The 17217-nt window shown below is 30.6% G+C and overlaps 1 protein-coding gene across 5 annotated transcripts in view; it reads left to right on the forward strand.

The window, feature by feature from the left end:
- The first annotated feature begins 244 nt into the window (after positions 1 to 244).
- LOC118204605 (zinc finger CCCH domain-containing protein 10-like) overlaps positions 245 to 17217 on the forward strand; it is a 34591-nt gene continuing 17618 nt past the window's right edge. For 4 of the 5 annotated variants that reach the window (XM_085811272.1, XM_085811273.1, XM_085811271.1 and 1 more), the window contains exons 1-2: positions 245 to 464; positions 6237 to 12188. In XM_085811272.1, the coding sequence (XP_085667398.1) occupies positions 6346 to 7398 (1053 nt within the window). In that variant the 5' untranslated portion in view covers positions 245 to 464; positions 6237 to 6345 and the 3' untranslated portion in view covers positions 7399 to 12188. Of the gene's footprint in view, positions 517 to 6236; positions 12189 to 17217 lie in introns of all 5 variants that reach the window. The other variant, XM_035376912.2, reaches the window with a different exon arrangement.

Genomic DNA, 17217 nt, shown 5'->3' on the forward strand with positions numbered 1-17217 from the left:
TCCCTTTACGAAAAGAATTTAATGTTTATAATTATTTTCAGCATTCGTACGAATTCTATGCATAAAATAAACATTTTCTTTAACAAAATACTTAATCGGAAAGTATATACCCGGTATTTCCGGTGTATCTACCACATATAAAATGATCATTTTGCTTTAGTTTACATTTTTTCCATTACCAAAATCATGTTGCAGACGCGTCGGCCGATGCGTCCTGTCTCCCGGGTGACGTCACTACCAGCAACCAATGGCACGCTTTTTCCGTTCCTGGCCTAACCTTAGTATATTAAAGAACCTTGGGTTCTTCCTGATCGCTATCGCATAAGTTTAAAGGAGTAAAATTTGGGTTAGAGTTTCTTCGTATTGAATTGACATTTGCAGTTTGATATGTTGAATGGATAGTTTGCTTAAGGAATAAGTGTAAATTATTTTACCTTCATTATTGCATGGAAATTTAAAGTACAGTAAGCGTTACATTCGTCATTCCATTGTATCTAAATTTCTACGTTTGACTTTGTAAGATCATAACATTTTGTATTATACCGACATGCATTGTATATAAATACTTATGCTTTTGTGTACTTTAGACATTGGTATTTCAGCCTAGTATTACTTAAAAATAAGTATTAGCATATAAATATGAATTGCACTGAGATACCTTTTCATAATCCACGCTTTTCAATGTTGCATGCATGCGAAACTTGTTATCCATTTTGTTGTGTTAGCTAATACTGTTAATCATTGCTCAGGTAACCGCAAAAATCATAACATCGTTATTGTTCTTAAAGTTTACATTATGATGCATGCTTACATGTTAAAGTGTTGCACAAGTGTCTATGATAGATTTACGACCTCAAGTTTTCAAAGCTGAAGGTTTGATTGTTTGAAGAATTGATCTTATTAATTTTCTTCATAAAATATTTTGGTATTACGTATGATATATCTGTAATTTATTATAATTGAATTATTATTATAATGAATGTTGAATTATTATTATAATGAATGTTGAATTATTATTATAATGAATGTTGAATTATTATTATAATGAATGTTAAATTATTATTATAATGAATGTTAAATTATTATTATAATGATTGTTAAATTATTATTATAATGATTGTTAAATTATTATTATAATGATTGTTAGATATAATTGATTAATGTTTGGAAACTGCATTACATAGAATTTTTTGGGGGGGATAGAAGTAAAAACATGCATGATTTATAACAATAGTTTTTAAAATTTCAGGTATAAAATATATCGTCAATGCACTTCTAAAATAAATTATTATTGTTGAAAAATATTGTTTGGTGAATTTCAGTGGTCTATAAAAGGCATGTTTTTTCCTAATGCCGATTCTCCTTTTTTTGGTGCTTATTCTACAAATTTGGTGAACATTTTCATTTTTTGAACTGAAACTTGTTCAGAAATATATCTAAATTAAGCATAATTTACTTTAATTTTCAAATGTTTTAATTAATTATAAAATTTTTAAAATTATTATTTACATAAAGAACTTCATATAATTTCCAAAATTATATGAAGTTCTTTATGTAAATAAGTATTTAAAGTTAGAGGTGCCATATAATTAATTTATTTATATACTTTTTTGAAACTACTTCCTTTAGTACTGTATTTACTTGTGTATTCTCTTCATTTTAATAATAATTTTACTACTTGAAAAAGGGGGTGGAAAATTTGGAGTATGAAGAGATAGCTTAAATGATAAACATAGCACATTAAAAAGCATACATATAAAGATACACAAGTATTATTATATTATGCATTTCAAAAGTCTTAACAATTGTATTAATATTCTTATTATTTACACAAAATAATTTCCTCTTTATGCATAAATTTTACATTATTATCATAAATCAGAAATTTGAAAATAATTTGCTAAGAAAACTGGATGGGCAATGCAAGTAAATATGGTAATCTGTTTACATGGAGTATTGCTTTTCTTGCAGCATTTGGCATATGTTAAAAACAATGACGATGTACGAGTTGATGATATACGATATCGAGTTTGTATGTCAGTATCGAATTATAGAAAGACATTTTACATGTCATAGAAGGGGAATGAGTTCTCTCTGCTTGCATGTGTTGTATCTACATTAATTTTTTTGTATACGGAATTATTTGGGATTTTTTATGTTCAGATTCTAATTAATAGAACATAGTTTCGTATGTTTCAGTAATTAAACATTTGTATATCAGGTGCTGAAGAAGTTCATCCTTTTGTTATAAAAATGCTAATAAAAAGGCTTGGTATTTCTTTGTTAAAGTGTTCATTATATTTAAGGGTAAAAATACATTTACAGATGCCCCTTGGTAAAAATTGGTGAGTTTTGGCAGCACATGGATACCAAGCTTGTGCAATTCTTTGACTTGTTATTTTGACTTTAATTAGCGATGATTTTTATGCCAAAAATTGCTGCTACACAAAGACAAAATGACAAGTCAAAGAATTGCACAAACTCGGTATCCATGTACACATCGACCTGTTTTCACTTAAAAAAACATCAGAGAATTCCATAAGCTGGGCACTGTACACTCGATCTATTTTCACTAAAAAAACATCGAAGAATTGCACAAACTTGGCAGTGCGCACTCCCTTAACTGTCCATTTACACATTGGTCTAATTTCACCTTTGATTTTAAGAAAGTCAAGGAAGCACCCAATTCTACAGTGGAGTCAAACAAAAAATGCATAATCTCAATAAACTACATTTTAAATCAAACAATAAAATAACATAAAAAATCAAATTCATCTTATGCATCTAAGCACTTTCTGCATCTTCAGGCTGTGAAACACAAAATTCCGGTTGAAATTTGCTGTACGGTTCCGCTTGGTTTCTGTCTGAAAAAAATCGCCATGTGGTATTTATTGTTCGTGAAATCTGAAAGCCCGCTGCGTGAAGTAGGTTTTTTGGTAACCCTAATGTTGGCGAAACTAGTTTTGGGGGAAATTGTGAATATTGCCAAATTTGTTGTGATGAGATTTTGGCTATTTTTTGTAATAGTAATCCTTTCTTATAGACTAAAGATTTTGAATTGTTGCATTTGGTTGCACGTGCATGATGTTTTATGAAAGTTTGCTTATTGTTATAAATGAGTATATTATTCGAGATACGACTATAATTTTTGACTGGAAGAAGTACATAGAAGGAACAAATTTGTTTTTTTTGGATCTGTTATACGCTATTAACAACGAATGAGCCGAAACGACCAGATATTTAATTACTTACAACGAATGAGCCGAAACGACCAGATATTTAATTACTTATGTGGACGAGATGTTGGTGGAAGGCTTTAATGTATGCACATGAAGAAAAGGTATGTTAAAGAATTGACGTTTTATTTATTTATTGGTGTCTGTGTGTTAATTTTTATTGAAAGATTTGTTGTTTAATGTTTATATGTTGGGAAATGTATATTTTTGGTTATTTATTCCTTTGTGTTTGTGTATTTTTGGTTGTTTGTTCATGTCTGTGTGTTAAGACAGCTGCAAATTTTTTCTGGTCAACATGATAGTTTTAACTTTATTTTAGCTTTCTGATTTTGTTTAAGTGAAAATAGATTGATGTGTAAATGAAGAAAGTGAAATTAGTGCACAATGCCTAGTTTGTGAAATTCTCTGATGTTTTTTTAAAATTAAAATAGGCAGATCTGTACATGGACACAGAGTTTGTGTAAGTATTTGTGATTTTCTGTAGGGGGTGGAAGGATCAACAACATCTTGAAATTGGTGCCAATGTTGGCATAAAAAAAATCAATGCTTTGCCAAGCGGAACCATAGAGTAAAGCCTAACCAAAATTTCTTAATAGCATCCAAAAACTTCCTAAAATTATCTGAACTAGAATCCGTATATTAGCATTGCCACATAAATTCACAAAAATGAGTAAAAAATATCTTCCGACGTCCAACCATACGCATTTCCTTCCTACAAAGGGGACACTTAGAATGGCTACTAAGTAAACCTTCATTTACACACCCGTCAATTAATGCTCTTTTCCCTTTTGTTCCAAATTGTACAGAAACTTCAAATTAATCTTACCACATTCAGCCATTCTACCATCTAAACCACAAAACAAGCAACGTACTTCCTAATTAACACACACCACAAGCCCTTACAAATCTCGTTTCCCATCATTCAAAATTTACCATAATCACGCAACCATTTACGTCATAATGGGGTTTCTATAACATTCAACTACTCCACGATAATACAAGGGGCACCCTTCAATCTACTCTAACCTATTTAAGCAAACTTAAATCAACAAGTCTGTAATGTGCAGATTTCACGTCTTCGAAGGCTTAATGGTAGTCACTTTAACAAGAGAGCAACAAATTGTTTTATTTGTTGACTTCTGTTTGCTCCTGTAACACCTTATAGCATTGTTTATATATATATATATGTGTGTGTGTGTGTGTGTATAGGTACACATAGTTAAATATTTTGCTGCATTGCAGCAATATCTATATTTAATGTTTTTTGAAGAGTATTCTAGTAAAATTTCCTAGTGCAAAATTTTGTTTTCGCCAGTTTACTCAAATCAAATAAATGTTGCAAGATCTTAAAATTACTCTAACCATTATGTTTAAATTATTATTGTTTGTATATTTAAAATAAAAAGTAAGGAATATTTAAGTATTTAACATATATTAGGAAAAACATGTTAAATAATAATATTACTTTCAATTAATACAGAAATTAATTTATTAAAACTTTAATAGTTATACAAAATAGATTAAGTTGAAAATAATTGGATTTACTATTTAAAAAAATTGTAATTTAACAGGATTGCCATGCTACCTGGAAAACCGTAAAAAGTCAGAGAATTTGTAAATTGACCAAAAAATTCAAGTAAAAGTCAGGGAATTTCATATGGATATTCCCCCCAAAAAAGTGAGTTTTGGAACCGACGTTGGAACCGATCACTTTCTAGGCGAATTATGTATCGCATGAGCATCATTCGGTCAGCTGGCTAAGAGCCAAATTTTTGCTGCTTCCCCATCAGACTGTCTTGAGAGAAAGGGAAAGCAAGTTTCCAGCAGCTTTTGGTTTCCAGTAACCTCGAGTATCGAGAGACTCCTATGCACATATGCAGTGCATGTTGAACTAAAGAAAATATGTATGCTCATATAAAATAAAATCGGTTTAATCCTAGTATAGGGCAACATGGAGGTTAGAATAGCCACGGGATTTGGGGATATTATGATGAGCAGTAAACGGGTCATTTTGGTGTTGGCGACAATTTTCAAAATCATGCCAAGGCCGTAGCGTATACTAGGATTTTACCGCAAAATCTTTTTAACCCTCCCTTTTTTTTAATAAATGCCTTATTTGTCATTTTGCAGTAAAATAAAAAAATAGTAAATAGTCACCTAGGCTAACCATTTAATGTAACTATATTCGCTAAAATATCGTTGATTATTCAAATTCAATTTTTAAATAATTATCTTTATTTTAATCTTATTTATGTCATTTAATGTTGCTTCTTCTCTCTAAATTTATTTATTATTTATTAGTAAATAAAACCTTCAAATTTCAGGAATGTTTCTCTGCATAATCCTGACATTAATTCTAGCAGTATGATGACATACCATCATGAAATTTAATGCATATATGTTTTGCTTATGCATGCTGTTAAATAAATATAAAATACCTGAATTTATTTTAAAATATCATTAAATAGATTTTCCTTTCGTTTAGCTGAAAAATGTCTGCAAAAAAGACATTTTTTAATCCAGATTGGGCAGATTCTAATCTGATTCTTCAGTGGATAAAACAACTATTATAGTTATAATAGTAATGCTTTGGAGATTATATAAGTCATATGTGATATATATATATATATATATATATATAAGTCATATGTAATTGGCAATTTTTGGGTTTTCAAGTGGTACCATAATTAATTTACCTCTTAGCACAGCCAATGTGCTTTACGCAGATAGACTGGAATTTTCTTAAAACACACCTGGAAAACCTGGAAGAGTCAGGGAATTTCATTTTCCTATTTGAGTGCCAACTCTGATTTAAGCATTTGTACAGTATTTTGTCATACATAAAATGTATTAAAATTTTTTTGTTTTGTGCATATGACTAAAAAAATAAAAATAAATAAATAATTTAGCTGTTGTAAATCTTTGAATGTCCTGAAAAATGTGTCGAAATAGTCTTCTACTACGCCAGTTTTCTAACTGCTTACTAAATTTTTCTTACAGTTGCATTGCATTGCTGGCGGCGGCTGGAAGAAGGTGCTGCTTGCTTTTACCGCTGCCTGGCGTCTTCTAAAGAAAATCTTTTTGCGTTTCTGTTTGCAGAATCATCGGTATGTCTGAAGGTAACATGCTTGGTGAAACAGATAAGGTTTCTTTAAATGGAGATGATAATGATTCAAAAGAAAGCGTTTGCAGAGATTTCTTGCGCAATGTTTGCAAACGAGGCAAATTTTGTAGGTTTAAACATCCAGAAGGCGATGAAGCAGAAGCTTTAGGTAAAAAAGAAATTGTATTTTGCCATGATTTCCAGAACAAAGAATGCAGGCGACCCAACTGCAAATTTATGCATTGCACCAAACAAGAAGAAGAGATATTTCGTTCAACTGGACGCTTACCAGCTGCAGTTCTGGAAAGTAAGGCCAACAAAATCCGTATGCAGAATGCAAAAATACCTATTTGTAAAGATTATTTGAAAGGCGAATGCAGACGTGCAGGTCGATGCAAATTTAGACACTTGTCTGCATTTGAATTGCAGATAGAGAGCAATAATCAGAATAATAATCACCTGAGACGAGATCGATTTGATAATAGTGATCAATATGATACCTTTATTGGTTATGAGCCACAGGCTAAGCGTCGTGCTTACGAAAATTCTTTTTCAGACGGTACCTTTCCTTTAGGTGAACGCCGACCAATGATGTCTCAACACTATCGCATGTTAGAAGAAGAGAATGCTATGCTGTTACATAAAATTGAAGAACTGAAGAAACAGGTTGTGGATTTGACTGCTACTAACGAATTTCTACTTGATCAAAATGCTCAACTGAGAGTGAGCAAACAGACACTTGTTTCCCCAATATCACAGCAGCTAATACCCCATACTCTTACTCCTACCATGCCATCACTTCCAGCACCATCTATTACTCAGTTATCCCAAATACCATTAAGCAGTGATCTTGGTGCTGCATCTCTTACTCCTGATCTTACTCTTGGGCAGGGTATTGCCCCAGTTTCAATTGCCCCTTCACAAGTGACACTTCCCACAATCTCTGCTGCATCTCTTTCCCAAAGTTTGCCACAAACTATCATAACATCCACAGCACTTATATCTTATCCTATCATGACTCAGAGCATGAGACCTGTGATTCCTCACAGCTTGGGTTAAATTCTTTTCGATAAAATATATAAGTGGTTTATCTTCAGATCATTAATTTTAACGAAATATAATTTGAATATCTTAACTCCTCATAACCTTCGTTTATTCCTTCATTAGAATTTTCCTACTTACTTACATTTAATTTGAATTTTTTTTTTTTTTTTCTAGCTGATCATGAAATACAAAAGCATTACATTTGTAGGAATGGCCATTTTAAATTTATGTGTACTAAATGCTGGTGTAATTAAATTAAATTCTTTTCCTTTGAATGCTTAATATAATAGTTATTTCAAGGTTGTGCTACATTTAACTATATTTCTCTCAAGTGTAATATTAACTTAATGATATTACTTATTAAATTTATTCGGTACTTTTCCGTTTCGCCGGCGCAAATCTCGCCAAGCAGACTGTATTGGCGACAACATACAGTATGCACATAAAAAATATTAAAAAAGAATGTTAGTTCTAAGAATTCTTTTTTTGAAGGCATAAACATTTTAATATCGCTTACAATTTTATAAAAAGCCAATAAATGAAGGCAATAAATTTGCAAAAAGACATTAAATTAAGAATTTACTATGGTTCAACATCCTGATTCGCCGGTTCATATCACGTGACCCCAAGCGATCTCATCTCATGTAAACTACTCTACAAAAATCTAATGCTCTCAGTAATTATCTACATTAATTTGAAGTTAAATCTTAATTTGGAACACAAGTTTAAATGCAAGAAATAATTCAGTTCGTACGAATAACTTACTCAGAAATTATGTAAAAATGCAGTACTTTACTTCGCTAATGCATTCTCATTAGAGTCGAGGAATTTAACCTTTGACTTTACCTTTTCTATATTTTCGGCTTCGGGCAAGCGCTGTGATTGCATCCTAACTGACTTAATTACCGAAAATGGCCTTAGACATAAAACTGAACTATCTGATAAAAATTCTATGTAATTATATGCCAGTAATGAAAGAAACAATCAATGTGATAAGAAAAAGCTGCGACTTGTTTTGAAAATGAGCCGTAAAAGGTTACCAGCCAGAATATTCCGTTTGGCATCGGTTGTACCATTGTTGGCGACTTTATCGCTTGCGCCGGCAAAACGGAAAAGTACCATTTATTCTTATGAGAAAAGGGAAACAATAAATATTTAATATTTATTATTATTAAAAAAAAACTTTGTTATAGTGGGTTCTTTTAAAAATCAATATCTTATTGTAAATTCTAGTAGATTTGTCATGCAGTGATGCAATACTAAAATATTTTACAAAAATGTCAAATAAAGAAACATATTTGAATGTATAGAATTTTAGCATATTTTACTAAACGTGTAAACTTTGTTTTTATGATTCTGTTTGTCCTGATGTAAAATGACATCGTAAATAAATGCTTGAATTTAAATGTTATTTATTTTTTGTATATTCCTTAAAAAGGAAGTACAAATATGTATTTGGCCAGCCTTGTTTAAACCATTTAATTTTATGTCATTAGATGCCACAACTGATCATATTTCAAATGTTAAAAAATGTGAAGAGTAGTTTAATAGTAATCAAATTAGATATATTAGGTAAAGACATATTGTAACTTTACTTATAATTATAGATACATTTCTTTAGAGAATATATAATTATTAATACAAACTATCAGTATGTGCATGCGAAAGCATATATTTTTAAGTTTATTTAAGAATTACAATTATTACTCCACATTTTGAGTGCAGTATGATTTAAAGTATTGGCTCGTATAATTTGTATTTTAAAAGTTAAAAAAAAAAAAAAATCCCCATTTTTTTTAAATAAGTTTGTATAGTTATTGTTTTTATTTAGTATGGGAAATATATTACAAAATTACCTGAAGTGTTTATTTTTGATTAATAAATATGAGTATTTATTTAAACTTTTCATTAATAATTATTTATTACACGTGATTGCTAAATGGGATTAAAAAATTTGAAGAGAAGATATGTATAAAATTCATCTTATTTTATTTATTTTCTGTAGAAGCCTGTTAAGTCGATATCATATGATTAAAAACATAAACTTGCAAATTATTAACTATATGTACCAAATAAACACTTCTTTAAATTTTTTAATAACCATTTTACATACTTAACTGCCAATTCTGTGGGTTTTAATGGGGAACTCCTGGCTTTTCATCACATCAGGTCTTCCGCTAGATCGCCAGATCTGGTTTTTAATTTTTAGCCTCTGCTAATGAAAGTGTTTTCCAGCAGTAAGTAAAATTTATTGAATTAATGAAACTTAAATTATTCATATTTCAATCGCACACTTCTAGAGTTTTTCAGTATAATTTTCCTTTTTAAATTTTTATTTGAATTGCCTTAATCTATTGTAGACATCTGAAGAATTTTATACAGGGTGCGACAGCCTTCATAGTAAAATATTAGAGATACACCATAAGGTAGTAACTATAATTTATTTATTACCTCTTATGTCAATTAACAGTTAAAGGTATGCCTCTTACTAATGCATAAGTCATTGCCCATTGTGTGGATTATTTTTTGAATGTGATGCCTCCTCTGCACAACACATTCATCTAGGTGGCGTTGGAAGCTTGTCATAACTCTGTGTAACATATTCCCTGGGACACTGCCGACGGCAGATCTGATGCGAGCCTTCAACTCTGGAATGATGGCACAACGTGTTTGGAAAACTTCTTGCTTCAGGTCGTCCTAAAGGAAAGAGTCTGCACATGAAAGATCAGGTAAGCAAGGTGGCTAGGAAATGTTACCAAAACGGGAAATTACTCTACCTGGAAATGTCTGGAATCCGTCCATCTGGAACTTTCCCATGATGTCCCAAGTTGAAATGTTGCCAAAATAGACACTGGGTAGCAATAACAGAGTAGCTATTCTTGAAATAACTTTCAACAGCAAAGGCACGATGCTGTGCACTCCACCAATCCATAACATCATCACACTCGAAATGGCAGCTCATTAGTACACGAATGCGGCATGAGCTGGCGTGCATTCATGCAGTACATCATTGTACTAAGCAAGTCAAATTACGCTATGAACGCAGCCGCACTCTGTATGAAGATTCAGCTAATGTTTAGTCAGTAAATATTTGTGTTTAATTTTGTTTTGTCAATTGGCATCAGTATATGGCACATAACTAAGTTTATCCACACAATAATATGTATATGAATTATTAATTTTATTTTTGTTGTGTTTCGGACTTTGTTAAATTAAAGCCTTCCTTTCCTATTCAGGATTTCTTCAGCATAAAAATGTGAGAAAGTTACAAAATGAGGTTAGGCAAAGATCATTTATAATCTGTAATTAAATATTAATAAATTTTACATTAGAATCATATTATAAATAGTTAAATAATCTGAATCGTGTTATAAAGCAAATTTAAGGCAATTTGGAGTTCATGTGAAATGGGCCCCCCCTGTAAAAATCTCCCATAAACTCCTAGTTTTTCATATTTCAAGTTTGGCAGGTATGTATATATATCATTTCCACTCATGAAGTAAAGAAAAAGTACATGTTATAAAATTTTTAATTTCTAAAAATTGCTATGATACCCTTTCATTTAAAATTAAAAACATAATTTTAAATATTAGAATTTCAACCCCAAAGAAAAATTGTAAATGAGCTGGGATTAAATTTTAATAGCTATAGATCATTAATTATGGCTGTTAATTAAGTGATTAGTAATATGATTTATTATTAATAATTATGTAATGAGAAAGTTTACTAGGCATAATTTTAAATTAGAGCCTATTAGAAGCTTTAAATATTTTCTGATTATTTACATCCCTGTGAAAGACAGCACGCTGTGTCGCCAAAATGCATTTATATGGCTACCCAGGCCTGTAGTAGATTACTGCAGATTCCCCTTCAAATTAAACTGTTTTTATTTTTGTTGCATTGAGCATTTTTTTTCTTGTAAGGAATACAGTACAAAGTCTTTAATCCAGAATGATCAATAATCCGGACCTCAAAGCTACAAACTTTCTACACATGCGTAGCGTTTACGCATGCGCGTTTAATGTATAACGGACGGTATAAGCTAGGCTAAAATTATCTAATTATCTATCTCAGTTAATGTTGCAGATTGCGTTGTTCCTTAATCTTCTAATTAGATCAGGCATATTATTTTTTGCAGGCTGTTAGAACAATTTTATAAAAAGTAAGCTTGAACTTTCGATTAAGTCAAAAAGACTTTCCGATTCTGGAGGGATCTACAAAGCGAAAGCATGTTTCGATGTCCATCAAACAAAAAGTGGAATTGCTGCAAAAAGTGGATACAGGCATGACGAAAGTGACAGAGAGGTTAGTGAAAACGAAAAAATTTCGATTGACAAGTTAGTCGGTATTCTCGGCACAGCAATTATAGGACTTGAACAGCGGAACTTTGTAACTGAACAAGAAATTATGTCTGTTTATAGAATTAAAGAGAAAATATTAGCACATGAAACGAAGCAACTTAAACAACTTACATTGAAAGAAATGTTTAATAGTAAACAAATAAATATTAAGCCTTTTTTTTTTTTTTTTTTTTTGTAAATTTTGATGCCCTTTAGATCATAATTGTTCTTTATTTCATAAATTACGGTTTCATATTTTAAATTTTATAATTTCTGCTTGCCATCTTACCAGATTTAAATTGATGATCTATAATCCGGAAAAACCCCTAGTCCGGAATCACCAAAATCCTGACGAGTCCGGATTAAAGACTTGGTACTGTAGTAGTGAGACTGTGGAGTCTACTGGCTGATGAAAAAGAAAGCATTCAATTTCTTCAGAAATGTGCTGTAATGTTTAGCAGTAGAGTATGTAAATTTTCTCATTCCATGAAATTGCATTTTATAAATATTCGAATTTTGTAAATCAAAATTTGTGCACTGATGTGGAAATTTTCTTAACTCTATGATTTTTTTTTTTTAAAGTAAAAACAGATTGCTGTATATATGGGAAAACAACAGCATGCACAATGCCAAATTTGTGCAGTTCTGTGATGTTCTTTGAATTTAAAACGTATCACAAACAACAGCATGTTCAGTGCCAAATTTGCGCAGTTCTTTGATGTTTTCATAGATGAAAACAGATTGCTGTGTTTGTAGAAAAAAAAATAATAGTAATAATTACACAAAGATTTCCTCAGAAGGATCAGTTTTTGTTCTGGTATATTTCTTGCTTTTTAAATTTTATTGATTCACTACTGTTTGATGGAATTCATACTGCCATTTTCAAAATTGCTGTAGCGTTTTGCATATTAGCTTCCTAAAAAATCAGTTGCCAACTAGTTAGTGACTTTGGGGGGGGGTGAGATAATCAGAAAGTAGCGTTGATTTCTAATCATATTAATAATAAAAAAAAATCTTAAATGAATTCTTTTTATAGCCATGCTGTGTTGTACAGGTAATTCATTGCATCCAGGCTCTAATCTAGATCTATGCTGAGAACAGAGCAAGTGAGTCATTTACTGCAGTAAAAGTGAGAAAGTGCAAAGTTGAATTATGATGAATTAAATGTTAATGTGAAAATGATCATGCATATTTAACAAATATATTTTGAGTTTGCCTTAGATATTGAAGTCTGTCAACATGGCTATAATAAAATCTGTTGTATATTCAGAGGAAGTTCATCAGAAATGAAAGCTAAATAAAGCAATCTTGGAGCAGCTCTGATGATCAGGTTCAGGAATAAAGTTCTGTGATGAGAAAACCTTGGCAGATAACCTAGCAGTGTGGTCATATTGCCTTTGGATATCATAGATATCTCTAATGCTAACTGATTAGAAATTGCATGTCCTTTAAGTGGTTTAATCTGGCCAAATGCAATAAAAGCCTGACTATCCGGCCTTCAATTAAATAGAAAGCTGATGTAACCGGAATAATTTAGAGTTTTACGGGAAAAAAATTACCAAATTAGAGATTTGCAATGCCATTAACACATATGTATTGTCATTAAAAAATAGTGTGATTTATTACCAGTAATGGATAAGTGTGATGTCACAATACAGTCATAAGAAGTTTATTTTGATTTAATGGAATTTCAATTAATTATTAATATAATGGTTAACTTTTGTAAAGGAGGATTCCTTGTATTTTGGAAAAGGGGGAAAATATATATTTGGGACTGCATGAAGGAGTATTTATGCCGAAAACAAAATTATTTTGTTTAACTAAAATACATTTTAAGAGTTTTTCATAAAAGATATTGAAACTGAGGCTAGCCTATAGCAGGTTTTTTTCATCAGTTTATAACATGTAATGAAGTGATAATTATATAACTGGCATTTAATTTTTGCAATTTGAAATTACAAACAGTGGCATAGTATATTTGATAAATTTAATCCTATGAGTAGTAATTTCTCATGCATTATTGCTATTTAGAGCTAGTAGTGAAATGTTTTTATTTACATAGCATTAGTTACTTTGATTTGTATAATAATGTATTTTCTGATAGTTTTTGTAACCTTCAGATCAAGATAATGATTTCTGAATCATGAAAGTAAGTAAAGATATAAACATCTTGAAGAACAAAGTAATGTATACAGAATGGCTTAAGCTCTCATTACCAATTAACCCTTTGTATTCAGTTGTTCTCTTAGAGAGAACATCATAAACATACCACTTTAATATTTCATATTGGAGAACATAAAAATTTATTAGTGATTACACAAAATAATTAATGCAAACAGAAATTTTTGAAAAGTTGCGTTTTTTTTTTAAGTTTTTCTATTAAAATGAAGGGGAAAACATCAAACCATATGATTTTAATGTACCATGGTATGTAAAAAAAATCTGCCAGTGTTATGTTAGAAAAGGAAGTTTCAAGTTCATTCATGGTATGATCTAAGTTCCATTTTAAAGAAAATGATAAGGATCATCTGTATGTGTAAAGTAGATTTGTTTTGATCTTTGCAAGATTGTGCATATAAAGGATAAAGTGTATAATTTGAAAAGATAAACATGCCAATTCTACACTGTAGTGTTAAAGAAGAAAATCTGCAAATGCAGTTTCATTTGAAGCATAACTTGGATAGATAGATCCTGCCCTGCACTAAATTTTACATTTCTTGGTAAATTTTACTCTGTAATTCTTAATCTGCAGTTTTATGAGCAAGGGTACCGAATTAAGAGTAGGTCAGTCTGAAGAAAACTCCTTACATAAAGGGTTAAAAAGCAGTCACGTCATGTGTGGGATAAAACAGGAAGCTGTAATTGAAAATAATAAATCATATTAAACTAATAAAACATAACCCAAACTAAAAGAATAATAAGGCAGTGTCAACATGATTTTTTCCTTTGCTAAGATTATTACAATCATATCTATAATCTTTCAGTGTAAGCATAAAAGGATGAAATACATCTCAGTCCATTTCCAGAGTGGGGAATTCCTCAGATTTCACTTTCCAGTTTGTTTCATGTTCTTTTAGTCAATTTTGGAGATTTTTAAGTTCAGATTTTAGCTGTGTTACATGTGATGAATTTTATCCTAGATAAGAAATATACATAAAAATTTTATCTTGAAATCCTTAATTGCATAGTTGGGGTTGAAGGAAGACTGCCTCCAGAAACTCAGGTTCACATGCTGAAAAGTGTAGAGATGTTAAAATGGTTTCGTTTTTAAATATAAAAGTCTTATTTTTTTTTGGGGGGGGAGGGGGTATAGAAAATTTAAAAAAAAATATTAAATTAAGTATATAATCAGTTTAGTAAATGAGAGAAAGGTAGAATTAAGCCAGGCTTTCATTGATGAATATTTTTTTAATTCAGAGTAAATATTAATTTATTGAGTTCATACTGCATAATTTGCTTAATTTGGAAATTTGTTTTTTTAAAAAATTAATTTGTGGTTTTATAAATCCTTTTGAATTTTTAGTGCAGTACAACACATATGTGGATCGAAAATCTGCTTAGTTTATATGGTACTTGAATGTATTATCGTGTCTACTGTGAAAACTGGCTTCTACTAGAAAATTGGTGGACATTTCACCAAAGTGGCACTAATCGTTCTTGTGGTGCTGAATTTTAATTAGGAATAACGTTGAGAATTTTGGCTTTGTGTGAAACTTGGTTCCTTACCAAAAAGGCATATGTGCTGTAAGTTAAACATGAACTATAATGGGTGCTTTCATTGACCTTAACTGATGAACAGTCTATGACATACTGGCAATCAACATAACATGATGAAGATGAAGGTTGGATAATGGGTGATTAACAAGACTGGTATGTTGTCAGATACTTGGCTGTAATGATTCCATGTATGAATTATGATTCATATAATAATTCTGTACCAATTCCACCATTCTGAAGAGAATTCCGGCTACTGGCCACATTGATAACCAGGATATTGTGAGGATACTCAGTCTTCTCATAGACACACCTACTTGGCTTCTACCATGGAACTAATATATCATTGAACTTTACGCATCTTCGGTAGCTGGAAAATTTACAAGAAATGCAAATTTTCTAACATACAGAATTCTGAAGGAATTGGTGAACCTTCTATTTGTTTAATAAACATTCATACTCGACTTGCTTTGTTTTTGCACTTCGTAAAAGTCTCTTGTCTATTTCTACCATTTTGTTAGTTTCTTTGATTTTATTGGACTCTGCAAGCTTAAACTTCCTGCTAGTAAATATTCTAGTCTATTACTGTTTTGTTGGTCATATGCAGCTGCCCATAATGTGTCTAAAAATACATACTTTTTTTAAATGCCATGATCTCGTGACTAAAAATAATCCATTGATTGCTGTTCTGTTAAAGGAATGTCCCAGAGTTTAATCATTCTTTTTAAAATGCAAGAAAAATACAGCAATAGCAGTTAATTTATATCCTTGTTCATAAACCAAAATGTAGCTTATCGAGAATCACAAAAGCCAGATGTTGTTATGAATGTGCTGTTACATTTTTCCTGCTTAGTCATAATTGGCGCTAAATTTCACTGCTTGGCAACAGTTTCCCAGTCAACAGGACAATACCGTTTATATTTTGTGTAGCTATTATACAGACTTCTTGGAAACTTAAATTTTCAAATTAAAATTGAATAAATAGCATGGGTGTTTTAGTTTGTAGAATAAGTTTAAAACTCATAGAATCCACACATACTTTTTAAACATACAATTTATTTGCTAAGCATATAATTTTATGTCATCATTCATCAGTTATGTTGTGTCTTGTGCAATAGAAAGGCAGCTTTGTGAAAAGTACAAATCATATTGTTTTTAAAAGATTGTTATTTCTTAAATGAGGTGGGATTTTCAATCATGCACAGTATATCATTTGCATAATTTTATAATTAATTAATCAAAAGTAAACCGAAAATTTATATATATCTATTGCAAATGAACTTATTCTAAATACTATCATATTTAGGTAATATATTGACATGAATTATCATCTACATTTCATAGTATTCATAGTTTATCATATGCATATTCATTTTACATACAGCATATTGCTTTTAAAGTATAGTGTACTTCATCACTCATATGAAAATACCTTTACTTAACTTTGACTATATAATGAATTAATCAGATTATTGTAAATATAAACTTAGATACAAGTAAGTATAATTTTCTTTTATGGTAATTTTCTAAAATACAATAAAAATTTCTGTATCACTATCAAAATTTGTAATTTTATCAGATTTATTCGATGGCAACCATACATGGTGGCAGTGTAGATAGTTAGATAACAGTCATGGTTTATTTCCTACGACTTGTAATGCTACGGAGTAGTTTGTTTTAATAATGGTTTTAGTTCTTTCACTGTGTGTTGCCATACAATCAGATCTTGATGACTTGAAATATATCAGTCTAAACTGTAATTGTAAAGCAATAAAAAGTA

Source organism: Stegodyphus dumicola, chromosome 2 (assembly GCF_044657685.1).
Source record: "Stegodyphus dumicola isolate Sdum_Otavi_A_Nest chromosome 2, ASM4465768v1".
In the NCBI taxonomy this organism is placed as follows: Eukaryota; Metazoa; Arthropoda; class Arachnida; order Araneae; family Eresidae; genus Stegodyphus; species Stegodyphus dumicola.